The sequence below is a fragment of the Barbus barbus genome (genome assembly GCF_936440315.1).
Source record: "Barbus barbus genome assembly, chromosome: 10".
Classification (NCBI taxonomy): Eukaryota; Metazoa; Chordata; class Actinopteri; order Cypriniformes; family Cyprinidae; genus Barbus; species Barbus barbus.
The window spans coordinates 6,347,697-6,366,339 of record NC_136738.1 but is presented as its reverse complement, the minus strand read 5'-3'; the positions used below and the strand labels follow the sequence as shown (position 1 = coordinate 6,366,339).

The 18,643-nt window shown below is 37.2% G+C and overlaps 1 protein-coding gene across 1 annotated transcript in view; it reads left to right on the top strand.

Annotated features, from left to right (window-relative positions):
- LOC306875972 (ephrin type-A receptor 3-like) overlaps positions 1 to 16,822 on the top strand; it is a 122,684-nt gene extending 105,862 nt beyond the window's left edge. Inside the window, exons 14-18 of the mRNA XM_079426826.1 lie at positions 455 to 604; positions 2,594 to 2,787; positions 6,520 to 6,675; positions 12,004 to 12,096; positions 13,771 to 16,822. Of these exons, the coding sequence (XP_079282952.1) occupies positions 455 to 604; positions 2,594 to 2,787; positions 6,520 to 6,675; positions 12,004 to 12,079 (576 nt within the window). The 3' untranslated portion in view covers positions 12,080 to 12,096; positions 13,771 to 16,822. The remainder of the gene's footprint in view (positions 1 to 454; positions 605 to 2,593; positions 2,788 to 6,519; positions 6,676 to 12,003; positions 12,097 to 13,770) is intronic.
- The last annotated feature ends 1,821 nt before the right edge of the window (positions 16,823 to 18,643 follow it).

Sequence of the window (18,643 nt, the reverse complement as noted above, 5' to 3'; positions counted from 1 at the left end):
CTTACTTCACATGCTGTCTTTTCTTTGCAGTGCGAAGACCACACTTGATTGGCAAATCTAACCATAATTTGCTCATAATGCTGTATGAAGGGGCCCGCATAGACCCAGGGTCCCTTGCACTAATGGTGCAGCTAGAGGTTGTGTCTAAATCAAATTAACACTGGTGCTGTACAATCACTTCCACTAACACAAACAAATCTTAATGGCATCTCAGAGCTTGTTTCAAACTTTAAATTTCATTCATTAGATGCATGGCCCTCTCAGAAATCCCCCCTTCACCCGCTCTGACACCTTACATATGGCCTGTTTTAAACGCCAATGCATACAGATTACATGATTTGACATGTGGATGTTAGAGTACGCTTGTTATTCAACTAATAGTAGAAATATGTGTTTGGATATTGTCACAGATGGCAAAATGTTTCCTTGACAGATGGATTTTGTGTGTTTACAGGGTGGCAAGATTCCAATCCGATGGACTGCGCCAGAGGCCATCGCCTATCGCAAGTTCACCTCGGCCAGTGACGTATGGAGCTACGGGATTGTCCTATGGGAGGTCATGTCTTACGGAGAAAGACCTTATTGGGAGATGTCCAATCAGGACGTGAGTAGAGTGGCTGTCAGAATAATCCAACGTCTTGCCTGCCAAAATAGATCAGTGTGACATATGTTCGATTTGATTTGAAGAGTCTTTTAAAATGTGCCTTTTGTGTTCCACAGGAAAAATTACATCTTAAGGGGCTGTTCACACAGATCCTGTTTTTCCATTCTACTGCACTACTTTTCTATGTAAATGTGCTAGACGGATGTGTTTGACCATAGCCCTTGTGTCTCACATTTTTTGCAGTTTCTCACTTATTACACAGCATTCTAAAAACACGGAATTCTAAAAAGATACAAGTTCAACTTTTAAAGTGCCCCTATTATGGGTTATGAAACGTTCATATTTTGGTTTTGGCAGTCCCCAACAACAGGATATCATGCATGCAAGGTCAAAAAACACTTTAATTTTATTATAATATGCATTTATTTCTACCTTATTTGCTCCCAAACGATTCGCTCAACGATTCATTTTTCCAAACCCCTCTTTTGCATGACGCTAATCTGCAGTGATTGGTCCGATTTCATTTAAAGCATTGTTTGTGAGCTTTTAACGCTCCAAAAGCGGCACCTAGTGGCAAAGAATGAATTTGCATTTTCATTAAGACCAAAGCGAAAAATTAAGTTTTCCCAGGTCTGCACGCGCAACAAGTGGGCGGGCAATATGCTAATGTTTCATGTTGACATCAACCATGGTAACTACAAATTACACAAACCATAGTTTAACCATGGTATTTGTAGTAAAACCGCAAGGTCTTGTTTTTTAAAAGTTGTTTTTAAAACTTATTTTAACTTAAGCACCGTGTTTTCAGAGCACTATATCATGTGAGATGCTGCAAAAGTCATACATGTCCATCTATAACACGCGTTTACACAGAGAAACAATGGAAAAGTAGCACAGCGGAATGGAAAAACACATTCTGTGTGAACAGCCCCTAAGAGTTTGGAACAACATGGGAGTGAGTAAATTGTCCTTTGGCAAACAATATAATTAAATTAGCAAGATTTTCCATGATCAACCAGCTTCCAAGCTTGCTTTGCTTGCTGTTCTTAATTAATGAAAATGTTAGCTATCTAAGGCTAGCTTCACAAAGACACACAATGAGCACCCAATGGCGAAAATGTGCTTTTCAATTCACAGGCCAAGAGAAACTATTATGCTATAATTCTTATAGAAAGAACAAGAGCCATGTGTGCAGTTGTGGTAAATGTGTAGTGGTTTGTTATGAAATCTTGTTGTGTTGACATTGTTATTAGTTCTTTAGCACTGACCCTGAGCAGTGGCCTCATTGCTGCAGTTCAGTAACTTCACCCTGAGCAAATAAGGCTCTGAGAGTTTATTTGAACTGGTTTATGGCAGTGCTGATGATCGAGTGATGAAAAGCAAAAGGGAGTTATAGATCTGGAGCACTTACGAGGCAATTGATTTTGTGTTGTTGCATGAACAGAAGTGCTTTATTTTTGTTTCATCCTACTGGATGGTGACAGTTGGCATGCATGGAAGAAATATGTCCTCAGGAGCTCAAAGGACAGGAAATTGAACAAAATAGTTGGGCAAATTGCAGTGCCTCATCTTTAAAGAAATAGTTTACCCAAAAATGGTAATTTTGACAGAATTTACTCACGCATATGTTGCTCTGATCTATTTTGTTATAATTTATTCTGTGAAACACAAAAGGAGATGATAAGGTATGGTCACATTTATGGTTGTTCGCCAATTTTCACAGGCAAAATCCAGTCATTTCAATAGGAAATTAATGAGTGAAGGTGAAAAATTTCCCAACACAGAAACATATACCCATTTCGCAACAGATTCATATTGAAAACTGCTTGGTTTGGAAGTGACCTCTGTGTGAGTTGTGCGTCATACATCGTTGCAATATTTGGCAATGGACAATGAATCTTTTTTGCCCAGAATACTTTGCTAAAGTTACCGCACTTTCATACAGAATGACAGAACATCAGCTTAACAATATTTTCTGATGTGCCTCAGGTGATAAAAGCGGTGGATGAGGGTTATCGTCTTCCCCCACCCATGGAATGCCCTGCCACGCTTTACCAGCTGATGCTAGACTGCTGGCAGAAGGACCGAAACAACCGGCCGAAATTTGAGCAGATTGTCAGCATCCTGGACAAGCTCATCCGCAACCCCAGCAGTCTCAAAATCACGGCCAGCACCGCGTCCAGGTATGTCACCCAGGAGGACTGGCTCTGGACTGAGCCCTAGATGCTTGTTCTGATCCCAAATTGCCTTCTGCTGTTTCTCTGCTTAATGTCAAGTTCAGATCATCTTCTCATGCTCCCTAATGAGAGGAAATGCTCTCTCTTCCTCCTGAACTCTAATTTGTATCTTCCCCTCAGGTCTAGATTAATCACACACTCCTACAGCTGGTCACATACAGTTATGACTGAGTTGTTCTTGAGGCCGCGTTATTTTCTGCAGATTATTTTTCTAGACAAAATCGGTTTATTTTTGGAGCCAGTTTACAGAAACAGTCCTCAGTCAGACTGGCGGTGTTTGTGATAAACATTTGCTGACATCCTGTTTCTCCAGTATACAGGATGTAGTACTAATGTTATTCGAAGTATTATACACAACGTGGTCAAATGTTTACACCCCCTTCTGGTTAACGGATTTGCCAAGACCCCTTGATTCCAGTGAAATCTTACTCATGGCATTCTAGATTTGTGTACTTTGTGGTAACAGTTTGGGAAAGGTCCTTTTCCTGTTCCAGCATGACAGTACCCTTGTGCAAGGTCTGTTTTGAAATGAGTTGACACTTTGCGGTATGGAAAAACTTCCTGCACAAAGTCCAGATTGAACCCCACTAAACACCTTTGGGATGAATTGGCTTGGCTGTGAGCCACCAGTCTCACCCTGTGGCAGTTCCTGACCTCACTTTATGCACTTTTGACCATATTGTTTATTTGTATTACAAGGCTTTTATGCATCCTGATGTTACCAGACCGCACATTCATCTTTCCAACTTAGAGTTGAAAACAGGGTGTTCTACGGGGAGTATGTGGCAGTATTTGATGGTGTCTGGCAATTAATATTTTATCTCAAAATAAATTCCTACTCTACTTTCTTCTGCTGCAATAAGACTCAATTCACTAGTGGGTTCGTCCGTTACGGGTTGCCCCGTGTGGTTTGGACGTAAGTGGTACAACCAGTAGCTCTATTATTATGAAGTATGTAACAGTGACTAATGGTTTTTTAAGAAAGTGAAAATGGGTCCCAGGGAGTTAGCATGTAATTTTCCTGATTGGCTTTTAACATGGCCGATTGGGGTCCAGCGCTGGGCCCAGGTGATTTATGGCTCTCGGGGCGAGACACACTCTGAGGTTCCGCTGCCGCCGGTCTGCAGTCACAGCTGCGTCCAAGCCCTTGCACCTCATTTATCTACATGCCCTGCATGCTAATGGGGCGGCATCCCAGCCATTCTCATGGATGAACCCTAGGCCTAAAGGCCAGACCTGGAGAGATGGCGTGCAGATGCTCGGAAGTAAAGTGTCGGCGCTCTCGGGACGAGAGTAGGTGCATGATCCCAGAGCCTCCTCACAGCAAGAGATGCATTCTTGTCCGTGACGAAGCTACCCAGATGTTTCTCCATGAGGAACGTCCTCCCTTTCCCATCCCTAGAGAACTTTAAAAACATGATACTAAGCAGGCTCGGTTATTTAGAGGTCACTACACCAGAGGGGTGAGAGGAAAGCAAAAGAAAAGAGAGGGAAACAGCAGAGAGGCCGAGTGTTTACCTCTCTTCTTCCTCTCCCTCTGGCCTGTTGTGCTCCTGTCGACTGACGCCTCAGATCTCTGACTCCAGCAGCTGATGCAGTCAAATGCAGCGTGTATACACCAGAGTTTAAGCTATCACTTCTATACCCAACAACAAAGATGTTCTTTTTCACATTTTGAGTTTCTGAGTTGTGAGACATCTCTTGGTTTTCCTCTCTGCTTTTCTTTACAATGTTGACCTTTATAATCATTATTTATCATATTACCATATTGTAGACTTATATAATATATTATATATATTAAGTAGCTGAGTGAGTCAGATAACTGATTAATCTTTTTTTATATGTTTATATATGTCTAAATGTGTCAGTTCCATTTTAATGAAAGAACACTAAATAGTAGGCCCGCTGGTAAATATTAGGTTCTGCAGTTTGTGTGGGTGACAACAATTATAGCATCAATTTTATACTATATAAAACAGTTTTCACATTAAATAGCAGTGGAAATACAAATATATGTGTGTATATATATATAATGTGTTTTTTGTTTTGTTTCATTACGTTTCATTTGGTACTTGCTGTACCTTTAAGACTAAACTTGCATGTGAAATTAGATACAGCAATGCTGTGAACATAGTTACAAGCTGCAGGTTTGATGTTAAGTCCAATGTAATCTTCGCTGTCCCATCCTTAAATATAAGTGTTTTAACAAAACTGAATCACATTTAGAAAGGTTCACAAAACAACTGGCACATAAATGTGCTACTCAAACTGTGAAGGTTAAACTAAAATGATCAAAGACATTGTTAAAAATAAACTTCAACCACTCTCTCCTGACACTAGGAAAGGATTTGTAAAGATCCTGAGTGCATCGGTGCAGTACTTGCAGACAGCTCTATTCAATGAGCTGTGTCAGCACTTACTGATCCTCTTTGCCAAGTAACTTGGATCCATTCAGCATTCTTTTCCAGTCAACTCAGCGTACATTATTCTTTTATTTTCATCACACAGTAATGGAACACTGCAGACATGTGGATCTGAGTGGACTTCCTGCTATCTTAATTTGTTTATTGACATGAATATAAATAGCAGTCCCCAAAGGAATCGTAATCTCATTTCCGTCTGTTCCCCTGGTTCCAATCAGGTGCTATTGGACCTGAATTGTGAATTTCAGATGCTGTAACATGATCACTTACATTTATAGCATAACTGTTTTATCTAGCATGACCATACATTGCTTGTCAGAAACTGCAGAGACCTCAAATGAAGACCTCTGAATATCAGTAGCTACCTAAATATCTTTCGATAATATTTAGTTCTAATTTTATATAATTTATGAAGTATTAGAATGCATTTTAAACAGGCTATTTTAAGAGTTAAATGAAATTTTGTTTGCAAGGAAAGCATTTTTTATTTAATTCAGTTATTTTTAAATTGATTTTAGTTTTTAATTTTTTTATTAATTTTAGATGTATCATTAAAATGTTTTATTTGACACTTTCACAATCTGGAATTGCTTTCATAATGTTGTTTTTAGAGGGCAACTGAATGTGATTTCCATACTGTATCTGCCAGTAACATGTTAAAAGTGTGTTCATTTAATTGGGTAGCTAATTAAATTAAACTTTTATATACTGTATTTTTGTATAGGTTTATAAATGTTTTGTTTAATAAGTTAAGCCTTTTACCCATGCAATAAACAATGGAAACTCGCATTGGAATGTGAACAATGGGAAGTCATCAGAAACAGAGATGTCTGTGTATTCGAATAAACATTCCTAAATGTATTGCTTTCTTCTTACGGAATGCTTGCCATAACACAGATGGAGAGAATCAGTCCCACTTCTCTGCAGGTATTTCCGTATGGAGACCTTGGATGCAAGCATGCATATCGGGTTTGAAGGCCTTTGTGTTTAGCCTTTGCTTGCACTTTCATAAGCTTTTTTTCTCCATAAATGACATTTGTCAAATGTGATGGGAATTGCAGATGGCCACAACTTCAGTGTTGTATTTTTTTCAGCATCAGCGAGTTGTGTTCATCAGCTGTTGTGTATTAGTTCTACAAAAATATTCTGCAAATGAAAGTTACTTGTGCTTCGTTTCTGTTGGGCTGCCCAAACAAATATTTTAATATTCACAATACAATTAACAGTACTTTCTGTGTTTTTCATCTCTTCTCAGACCAGTGAATCTGCTTCTGGACAGGGCCAGCACTGAAATCACTTCCTTTCACACAATGGGTGATTGGCTGGAGAGTGCGAGGACGTTGCCCTGTAAAGATGCATTCAGTGGGGTCAGCTACAGCTCCTGTGATACACTGGCCAAAACCTCAGCAGAGTAAGAGCATTTTACTATACAGCCTTTCTCTTTTTTTGTATTATAAAACTAAAATCTACACTACCGGTCAAAATTTTGGAATCATTTTTTTTTTTTAATGTCTTCAAAAGAAGTATCATACTCCCACTAATGCTGCATTTGTTTGATTAAAAACACAGTTAAAACTATATAGTTTTACAGTTACACTGAAATATTATTACAATTAAAAATAACAGTACTCTCTATTAATATACTTTAAAATGTAATTTATTCTTGAAATGCAAAGCTGAATTTTCAGCATCATTACTCCAGTATTCACATGATACTTCAGAAATCATTATAATATGATGATTTGGTGCTCGGTTATTTACAAAAAATTCAAAAGTTGCATTATACATTTATTCATTTAGCTGACGCTTTTATCCAAAGCGACTTACAATTGCTATATATGTCAGAGGTCGCACGCCTCTGGAGCAACTAGGGGTTAAGTGTCTTGCTCAGGGACACATTGGTGTCTCACAGTGGATTCGAACCCGGGTCTCTCACACCAAAGGCATGTGTCTTATCCACTGAGCCATCACCACCACATTTACATTATAAATGTCTTTAAGTTTCATCAATTTAATGCATTCTTGTTGAACAAAATAATTTATTTTAAATTAATTACATTTTCAAATATATTGGGAAACAGTTCATTTAAACTGTAATGATATTTCACAATATTACAGTTTGTATTGTATTTTTTATGAAACATATGCAGCCTCGGTAAGCATTCTTTCAACAACATTAAAATCTTAAAATCTTAATTATTCCAAACTTTTGAATGGTAGTGTATTTGTTTACTGTGCATATCATCAGTTTTGAAGGAACAGTCGAACATAAAAAAATCTGTAATTTTCTCATTTGCTTGTTGTTTAGACCCAAATGATATTCTTTCTTCCATGAAACAAAAAAAAAAAGGATTTTTTATCATCAGTTTTAATGTGTTTAAAAGCACTTTATTTGGTTTGAGAGGCTCAGAGAAAGGGGGTTCCCTTATTTGGTCATTCTTCTAAGGGTTAGCATTCTGTACTTTTAAGTCCAAGGCAAAAGACAAGTGATATAATTTAAGTTTGTTGGCATAAAACAGTTTAAAACCGATGCAGAAGACGATGACAATTTTATTTACAGATCAGTTTCTAGTAAATGAAGCCCAGCTTTGGTTAATCCTTTAAAGGTGGCCATTACATTTGTTATTAATCTTCAGTGACAGTGCTTTAGTAATGTTTTCTTCTATTGTAATCCAATAAATGGAAGAAAAAAACAAAACCTCTTTTGCCAAAAATAAAAGTACTGTCCTCCCATAATCCTCAGTCTTGGAAGCGATCTAACGGCTTGACTCTAATAATAAAGACCCTATTCTGCTCCATTGTATGGATCTGAATTTATGGGAAATGCTTTGTAGATGTTGATTAGGAACCTTGCCTTGCCTGGTTAGCATCTCCTAAAACCACTTTTCGATTCCAATGACGAGGTATTTGACAATGTAAATAATTTGACATTCTTAACTTGAGAATGATCAAAGTGCCGGTCTGGGAACAGTGGCAGTACTATGCTGCATGTTACCCTCAGGACTAAACATCTAAACACTCAGCAGTCTGTAATTAAGGCTGCTTGTGGTTATATTGATGTCAGATGTCAGTGTAAATAATCACATGCAAATAGCGGCCCTCATCCATGACCCAGATTGGGTTATTTAACATGCAGTTCGTCTCTCAGTGTTTGGCCTTCAGTAGTGCGTGGACACCAGCACTCTTTGACTGACCACAGAGTTGAAACAATTATTTTTGTGAATTGTAATGGCAAATATGTTGATTTATATGCTTTAACTGCTGAAAAGACCAAGATCACCATTATATATTAGGTTTTGGACAACTGTACTAACCTTTTCTGCCTACCCTGTTGAAAAAAACAGCATATGCTGGTTAGGTATATTTTGAAGCATTGTAGCTGGTCCTGAGCTGGACCTAGTTGCTCAGGTCCAGTTTATAACCAGTCAAGACCAGCTTAAACCAGCTCATGACCAACTAAGGACCAGTTTAAACCAGCTCAAACCAGCTACCATCCTTCAAAACATACCTAATATACCTACCTTACCTATTTTTTCAACAGGGTAACTAGCTTAACCAACAAAACTACCCACCAGATTCACCACTGACAGCATGCCGATCAATCGGCTTTCCTAAGTTTTGCTGGTAAACAGCACCCAACCACTAAGCCAACATCAAACCATCACTAACCAATCAAAGCAAAACCACACCAGAATAAACCACTACTAACCAGGCTAAAACCAGCACCAAATCAGTTCTAGACAGCATATAAACACAACATTAATCACATAAACAAGCACCGAAGTTAAAGCGCACCAATATGAACCACCACTAATCAATGCTAACCAGTGACAAGTCAACACTTAACAAGCATAACAACCAAAAAATGACCAAAAGACCAGCATTGCACCAGCATGGGAATTTATATTGGTCTTTTCAGCAGTATTGCACCAATTTGAGAGCCCTCGATAAAGATAAAGATTGACATCTGCAACTCAAAAATTGCTTCATAAAATTTTCAAATTTAAATAAGCCATGTAAGTTATTGGCATTTAATAGGTCTACCAGGAAGATGAATTATCGCAAGAGAGAGATCATTATTGATGATTCAGTCACTACTCATCACTTTACCTTGATTGTATTGTTGTTGGGGATATAGTAAGTTTACCAGATATTTGGCCTCTTACTGCAATTTCATGGTAAATTGTTAGGCTCTTTAATCTATCATTGAAGGTTTTACCTTATTTAGCACAAGTCGCATTAAAGTTATTTCTGGCAAAACAACACATTTTCTTTGAAAAATGGAAGTTAATAGAATTCAAATTACACTTTTCTCATATTATATAGTAAATAAGACTGATAAAATTGTCACTTAAATCAAAGCTCTAGTTTTCTTGTGTTTTACTTAGTATGCTTGAAAAAAATTAAATAAAAATAAGAGTTTATATTTTCTGTCTACTTTTATGTACTTATCAAATAGGCCTATACTTAAGTATACTTGGTTTATACTGACAAGTATACAGAAAAATCAAAGTATATTTGGCCTATAATTATGACTAATCTCTATAGTTTAGTATTCTAAGTATGCTTGGCTTGTAATGGTGTTTACTCTTTTGATAGGGTGGCCTATTCATATTTTTTTCTACTCATATTGACTTCTTTTAGGTACTCCAGCATATGTTTTACCTTTTGATAAATTTAAATTTACAAATTTACATTAAACTGGTTTACTGAGTGTATACTTGAAAGTTTATTTTATAAACTAAAAGGGAGCTAGACTTACAGTATAGCTAATAAACTAACAGTACCCCTATAAGTTTACTTGAAGTATAGTTCACAGAATAGTTACAAAAAAGAAGAAATGAATTTAGATGTAAATTAGTTGTATACTCATTGTCTACTGTTATAGTATAAACAATAGTGCCGTCAAACGATTAATCGGGATTAATCACATCCAAAATAAAAGTTTTTGTTTACATAATATATGAGTGTGTACTGTGTATATTTATTATGTATAACTACAAACACATGCATGTATATATTTAAGAAAAATGTTATGTTTATGTATTAAATATAGTTATATATATAAAATAAAATATAATAATATAAATACATTTTCAAAATATATACTGTATGTGTGTGTATTTATATATATAATGAATAAACTAAGTACACACACATATACTATGTAAACTTTTATTTTGGATGCGATTAATCGCGATTAATCGCTTGACAGCCCTAATAAACAATAAACTAAAAATTGAACCAAATGAGTCTAGGACGTATTGAAATAGTACACTTACAAGTGTACTACTAGTACATTTATTTTAGTATACTTACTACATAAAGTATATTTTGGAAAACAATGGAGCTTTACTTTAATGGTTAGTTCACCCAAAAATGAAAATTAGTCCATGTTATAATCATCCTCGAGGCATGCTAGGTTTATAAGACTTTCTTCTTTCAGATGAATCCAATCAGAGTTATATTCAAAATTGTCCTGGCTCTTTTAAGCTTTATAATGGCATGGGCGGGTGGTAGTGTTCAACAGTTCAAAAGTAGTCACATAAAGCGTGTACATCCATATTAAAATGCGCATCACACTGCTCCAGGGGGTGAATAAAGGCCTCCTGTAGTGAATCGATGCGTTTTTGTAAGACAAATATCCGTATTTAAAATGATATAAACACCTTTTTCTCACTTCTGCTAACTGTCGTAGGCAAAAGCCGTTCTGGCCGATAACGTAGGACGTATGTGTCATGTAAGCGCCGGAGATTCGTGACAAATGCAGAAGCGCGACAGAGAGAGAACAAAACAAATCGCCGGTCACGAATTAGAAGCACAAAATGAGGATTTGTAAAGAAAAATGTCGGAGGATTTCAATATAAGCCAATAGGAGACTGGTTTTCCTTTGGTAAAGTAAGGAAACTTTGCTTCCTTTGCTACTATAAACAAACGTTGGTTTTTCGAGACTCACACGTGCATGGGCTACATCCTACGTCATCCCCCAGAAAGATGTGCGTACGACAGATAGCGGATGTTATACAAAACTGTTTATATCGTTTTAAATATGGATATTTTTTCTCACAAAAATGCATCGATTCACTACAAGAGGCCTTTGTACACACCCGGGAGCCGTGTGATGCATGTTTTATTATGGATGGATGCGCTTTATTTGACTACTCTTGGACTGTTGAACAAAAACATCCACCCATGCCATATTAAAGCTTGAAAGAGCCAGGACAATTTTAATAAAACTCCGATTGGATTCGTCTGAAAGAAGAAAGTCATTTAAACCTGAGATGCCTTGAGGGTGAGTAAAACATGGACTAATTTTCATTTTTGGGTGAACGAACCCTTTAAGTTTATTAAAATGAACTTGAAGTATACTACTTTTTTGTAATGGATTTTTTAAAAAGAAAATGATTTGACCAAACTAGTTTGCATGGTTTCCTTAAGCGACGAGATGTGTTATAATGGTATAGCAGTTACTTCTTGATTTCAGCTGTTTGCAATCATAATGTATCCTAGCATTTTAATTAGCATTATAGACAACATGCCTCTGAATTCGTTAAATCCGCTTATTGAAGCTTAAATTTGACTCTGTAGTAGATCAAACAACTTTTGTCACACAGAAATGTTGCAGGCCTGTCTTGTTTGACATTGTGAGCTTTTGTTTAGCTGATGTCAGTGCATTAGCAGTGCATTGACGATAAACAGCCTGTGTGTCAGTCGATCTAAAGCTGTATTCTGCCCATAGAATCTGTCTGACTGAAGTTAGACCAGCAGCCACGTGCCCTGAGTGGGAGCCGTCCATGGGAATTACAACACTTTAAAGTTTATAGACTGGATGGTGGGTTCTGATCGTAGCTTTTCTGTTGCTGGCTGCTCCCTCGAGCTCTTGCTTGTGCTCATTTCCAGATCAGGAATAAATCGCTGCTGCACCTTCTAGAAGTGTTTCTAACAGAACTTGTGCCTGAGTTGTGCATAGATTGTAACTTAAACCTGCTTGCACTAATATGCTATAATGATCTTCACTGCACAGCTTTTGCATCCCTTAAACTGACTATACTAAGAAAAATGATTTTTTTTGTTGTTGTTGTTGTTGTGTTGTTGTTTGTTTTTTGCAAAAGCTTCTGTATTTGAGGTGTACTTTAAAGTGATTGGTTTGCCACATTTTTGCAATGTCGGATCTAATGGGAAAAAAATGTGACCTAATATGAGTTTTTGTAAAACCTGAAACCTGAATTTCCAGTAGAAAATCTGTTTTAACTTTTGCCTGTCCTTCCACTGGCCTGGCACAAATATTATAAACTGTTAGTTTGACCAAATATTTTATGTTTAAATGAGATTATTATTATTATTATTATGTGACATATTTAAATTAAACAAATATGCAACTACAATATTCATTATTTTAACACATCCAAAAGTGTGAAGTTAGTTGTTTTTGTTTTAAGAAATTAATACTTATTTCTGTATTGTTTTATTTATATTGAATTGAAAGTTACAATACTATTACAAAAGTTTCAGTTTCAGATCAATTCTGTTCTTTTGAACTTTTGTATTCATCAAAGAATCCTTCAAAAAAAGAGTATAGCTTCCACAAAAATATTAAGCAGCACAACTGTTTTCAACACGAGAATAAGAAATGTTTCTTGAGCAGTAAATCAGCATATTAGAATGATTTCTGAAGGATCATGTGACACTGAAGACTGGAGTTATGATGCTGAAAATTCAGCTTTGCTTCATAGGAATAAATTACATTTTAATTTTATAATATTTCATAATATTACTGATTTTACTGTATATTTATCAAATTAATGCAATCTTGTTTAATATAAGAGACTTCTTTGAACAATAGTGTATATTCTGAACCCATGCAATAACTTTATTTGAACATAACAAAGTTTACTCATTACTCCTCATAACCTTGTGTCACAGTGAAAGTAAACAGCTTTTTTAGCACCACTGCTGTTCATTTCACCTGTGAACTACAGAGACAGTGCAAAAACTTACGCTGTGCAAAAACACATGTAGAGTCACGTTTTTCCTATGAGACCAAGTCGGATATGTACACACGGGATGAACTCATCCATATGGTAAGTCTGGAGAGTCTTTCCACGATTGTAAATAATGCAAGCTCCTGTCAGCTGTTGCATGGATCTCATTAAAAATGTCATTCTTTTTCCCTCCGGGGTAACCCTGACAGTGCTGTTCCTTTCAAATTGCAGTAGAAATAACCGACTCAGAAAATGAAGCAGCTACTCCAATTTCTCATCACAGGAAGCTGTAAATCAGCCCAGTGTTTAAGTTATAACACAAAGTCTGTCACGAGGCCAGCTTCTCAGCTTATTGTATGCGTATGGCAGCATGGTGTCCTCCTGGAATACTTCGGCCTACATGACTGACACAAGCGGTCTGAGGCAGAGCACCGCTGCGGGCTTGTCATTAATGTCACCGTATGTCAAACCGTGAGCGCTATATTACCCATCCTCACTGTCTCTCTCTCCTCTCTGACATGCAGGGACTTCAAGAAAGTCGGTGTGACGATCGTTGGACCTCAGAAGAAGATCGTGAGCAGCCTAACGACACTTGAAACACACTCAAAGAACGGTCCAGTTCCTGTGTAAAATTAAAAACGAGCGACGGAAATGAAAGACACCTAAATGAGATTGATGCTGCTTTGGCTTTAACAGACAGGAAATAGATATTAAATGAAAAGAGGAAGTGGAACTACAATTCTTGAACTCATGTGCGAAGCAGAACAACCTTCCTGGAGAAAGATCACGTCTTCCCGGGCACGAGGTGCAAAGACGATGAGCACGTCTCCCAGCGATTACCGGCCAGAGAGGCGGATGAGCGTGGGCCTCTACGGTCACGCCGCATGGCTCTTCCTAGAGGACGGAAGCCGGTCCGATCCAAACGGATTTAACGAAGAGCTCTTCACATGTGGCAGGGGAGCATTAAAAAGCCTTCAGGAAAAACTTTGAATAAGCATCCGTCTTCCTTTTGGAAGGTAGCACTTCAGAGAGGCAATAGCTTGCACCACAGAGTTTGCTGGTTTCTTGTAGAAAAGCCCCCTTTAATTCTTCTGAAGAACGGCAGGAGAAATACAGCTGGTTACTGTTAGAGCAATCTGGTGATGCTTGTTAGGATCTGACATGTTTGGCTATATATTTGATAATTAACCATTAATCTGCAGAGAGTGCAGAAAACCATTCTCCAGAATCAGGGATGGAGTAGCGGAGACCTAGCGGAGGTAAACATGCCATTTTAAAGGTTTATTTGTTAATGTAGCCCATGACACATGTTCATTTGCACCACTGTGTTCAGATGATATATGAATTCATTATCCAATAAAAACAGTACAATACAAAGAAAAGAAACTGTTTGCTAGACTCAGTAACAGTCATAATGCATCACTTGAGAAAAGCAGACAGAATAGTGTGCTGATGTGTTTTTGCAGGACAACCCAAAAGTTAGTATCACCGACAGGACTTTGCCATTGGTTTTTGGATTATTGCAGAAAATAGGCTCTTACACTTCCAGAGCTTATTTTAGGCATTTAACCAAAAGTTTTGACCTGCAAATATATGTCATCCCTGCAACTCTCTATACCAGCAGGATTTGGACTCAGAAGTCTCAGATATGATGTATATGAGGTACATGGGCTTTGTTCGAAATAAAATACTAGCTTACTACATACTCCCCGTTTTGTTTAGTATGTGAAACAAAAGATTTTGCAACAACATGTTAAATAATTGTTGGCCTCTTCTTGGTTAATTCAGTGACATCCAATATACAACTTGAAAATAAATCAGGTTCCTTTGCATTTTTAATCCAATTATGTGTAAAATTCATACTGAAATCATGTTGACTTGATTTCAATTTGACTCGCTTCAACTCAGAAATGGCTTCACTTTTCGTTTATCCCTACAGATTTGTCCCATTCCAATCACCTGATTACATTCTGGAAACACCTACTTTTCACAATCCAAATCAGTTCCCAATTGATTAAACAAAGTCCCACCCTCCATTTTTTCTTGTTTAATATCCTGGAAATCAGATTATGGAAAGAAAATAAGTTGTGAATGTCACTTCACATTGAGTTTAACATTTGGCAACCAATCAGATAATGAGTCAAGAAAGGTAATTGAATATCTTGTCTTTTTTCTAAACTAGTTCACCCAGAAATTAACATTTGGTCTTCATTTACTCGCTGTCATGAAAATGCAGAACATAAAATAAGATATGAGATTTTTTTTAAGAAAACCAACATTATTCAAAATATCTTCCACAAGCAAAAGAAATTCATCCAGTGTTGGAACTTTTTTGGGTGAACGATCCCTTTAAGTGCAAACCCCACCCCACAGACGATTTCATTGGTCGAATCAATCAGGCAGTCACCTGTCGAGAAAAGATCAGGCGTTTCAGGCAATCAGTGCTGTTGACAAGACCAATGAAATCCACAGGGCAGAGTTTGTGCTGAACTGGTTTGAGAACAAATAACTCAAATATTACAGCTACTTGCAGTATTTATGCTGGAAATGGGAGATCAAATCAAGCATGTTGCATTGTGGGATACCGTCTTCTGTGCAGCTCTGTTGAATATTGCACATTTTGCCTGGAGATTCCATGCATACAGAACATTTGCATACTGTTCGCATATATAAAGTATATTATATACTTCAGGAGTAGTAAGAGTAGTATGGTAGTGTGATATTCCGTACATTACCATGCTCTGTGATTTCCTGTAGTGAAGTTCAGTTTGAGTTCAGGACTATGAAATCAGTTTCATGTGGAGGGTTATTCAGAAAGGACAGCTGTGTTGTGATCAGATATCATCAGTCTTCAAAAAACAAGGTTCTTCATCATTTATTAGTTTGAGACTGAATATGGGCTTATTATCATTATCCAAATATTTTCTTAACACATCCTGATCATAAAATCAAAAAAAGAGCACTGATGGTGCACAAATGACGGTCTGACCATGTACTGCACTACCTTATGAAGGAACAGTCCATTTTTCCTCTTCGTCACTTTCATTCTGCCTGTAAATGTTGCTTTCTCCCTGCTGTTAGCATATACATATGTGAAACGGACCTGTGATGATAGCAGTGGTGACTGTAGAAGTACTATCATTTACCCGGCCATCCCTTTGTACAAATGTCTGTATGTATGTATAAAAGAATATCTGTGCAACCTTTACAAAAATCCTTTGTATGATATATGTTATGTTATTTTGTATTATATTTGTTTTACATAAAAACAATTCTAATGACTTATTATTTATTTCTTAACAACAAACCATCATACACAATGCAGATTTTTTTTTTTTTTTCGTAGCATTCACTAAGTTATGACATGGTTATGTTTCGACCCTATCGGTGTTTTTATATTTTACTTTGTTAAAGATGATGTTTTAAGAGCAATACTGTTTTGCGTCCTGTTCCCTTCTTTAGATTGATGTGTGAGTGTGTAGATGGCCTTGTCAACTAATGTAAAATGATTTGTAGTGGAAACATTTATATTTTTATAATAAACATTCTCAAAATATTTTCTAAAGAATGAATGCTAAGAAGAAAGTGTCTCGCTTTGGTGTTTGTTTTGCTTACACAGACACATGCACACACCCTTTCAGATAAAAACATACAGTAATGTCAATAAAGTAACAATATTTTTTCTGTTAAGCTACCGAAAAAATATTCAGAAAAGACTGAACATTTTTATTTGGTTTAATTAATTGAAATTAATTTTGAAAACGAATGAATGAATGAATGAACAAGGTCTCTAACAAGGTGATTAACTGCAAAAATCACAAGTGTCTGATCCATGAATCGACCGCTTGGTTCAATGACAATTTGTATTTAAACAGTCCTCTTCATCATGTTGTTCACATTTTGACACCATGATACCAAGATGACACCTAACAATCAACAACTTGATCAACAGTAACTTGATCAACAGTACCTGGTCATTGCGAGGCTTCAAATGGGATGTTCTCAGAGGGAAGTGAGCTTAGAGTGTCACAGAGTGTCATCAGCAGGTTTCAACAGAGACACAGAGAGACTGGAAGAGTCACAGAAAGCCATAGAAGTGGACATCCTTTGGACACATCCCATGCTGATGACCGCTTTATTGTGAACAGTGCCCTGCGGAACCAGATGATGAATGCCACTCAACTCCAAGCACGCAGGTAAGAGGTGCCCGAGTGTCACGTCAGACCATTCGAAACCGCTTACATCAGCATGGTCTGTGTGCTAGACGACCTGCGAGGGTACCTGACTACACCACCAGGCACAGGCGTCATCGTCTTGCATGCAGGGAGCATTTGCACTGAACAAGGAACCAGTGGGCCCCAGTGCTGTTCTCTGATGAAAGTCGATTCGCACTGAGCAGAAATGACGGCCGCCGATGCTGTTGGAGATGTCAAGACAAACGCTATGCATCAGCCACTGTTGTCTGGTTTTACACTTTTGGCAGAACTGCCCAACACCTTGTGATTGGTACTGTGACAAGCCAGTACTACCTGAATAACATCATTAATCCAGTCATTGTGCAAAACACATGCCTGATTTCATCTTCATAGGTGATAATGCCCTAGCTCATTGAGGTTGCATCCGCTGCTGGAGGCTGGGGTACCTCAAATGGAGTGGCCTGCACTTTCTCAAGACCTGAATCCCGTTGAAAACTTATGGTATAAGCTGAGTCGTCGTGTAGAGGGTCGTGACCCTGCACCCCAGAACCTCAGTGACCTGAGGGCAGCCCTTCAAGAAGAGTGGAATGCCATGCCTCAGCAGACAATAAGTCGACTTGTGAACAGCATGAGACCTCGTTGTCAAGCTGTAATTGATGCACAAGGACACATGACAAGTTATTGAGACATTGACATGTTTTGTTGTGTTCTACCCACCACTGTTGTTAGCTTTTGTTTCACTAAATTGTTTGAGATGAAGAAATTACCATTGCATGCTTCTACATGCTTTACTTTCATGATAAAATAGCATGAACTTTTTACATTTTCCATAAATTTCACCAGAAAGTCAAATATCACTAACTTTTTGTGAGTAGTGTATGTATAATTTAATTATATAATAATGTTATATATTATTTTATATAAAACATGTTCTGTAAGGAACATGCAGAGTGTATATACGGGTCCTTTTCAAAAAATTAGCATATTGTGATAAAGTTCATTATTTTCTGTAATGTACTGATAAACATTAGACTTTCATATATTTTAGTTTCATTACAACACAACTGAAGTAGTTCAAGCCTTTTATTGTTTTAATATTGATGATTTTGGCATACAGCTCATGAAAACCCAAAATTCCTATCTCAAAAAATTAGCATATTTCATCCGACCAATAAAAGAAAAGTGTTTTTAATACAAAAAA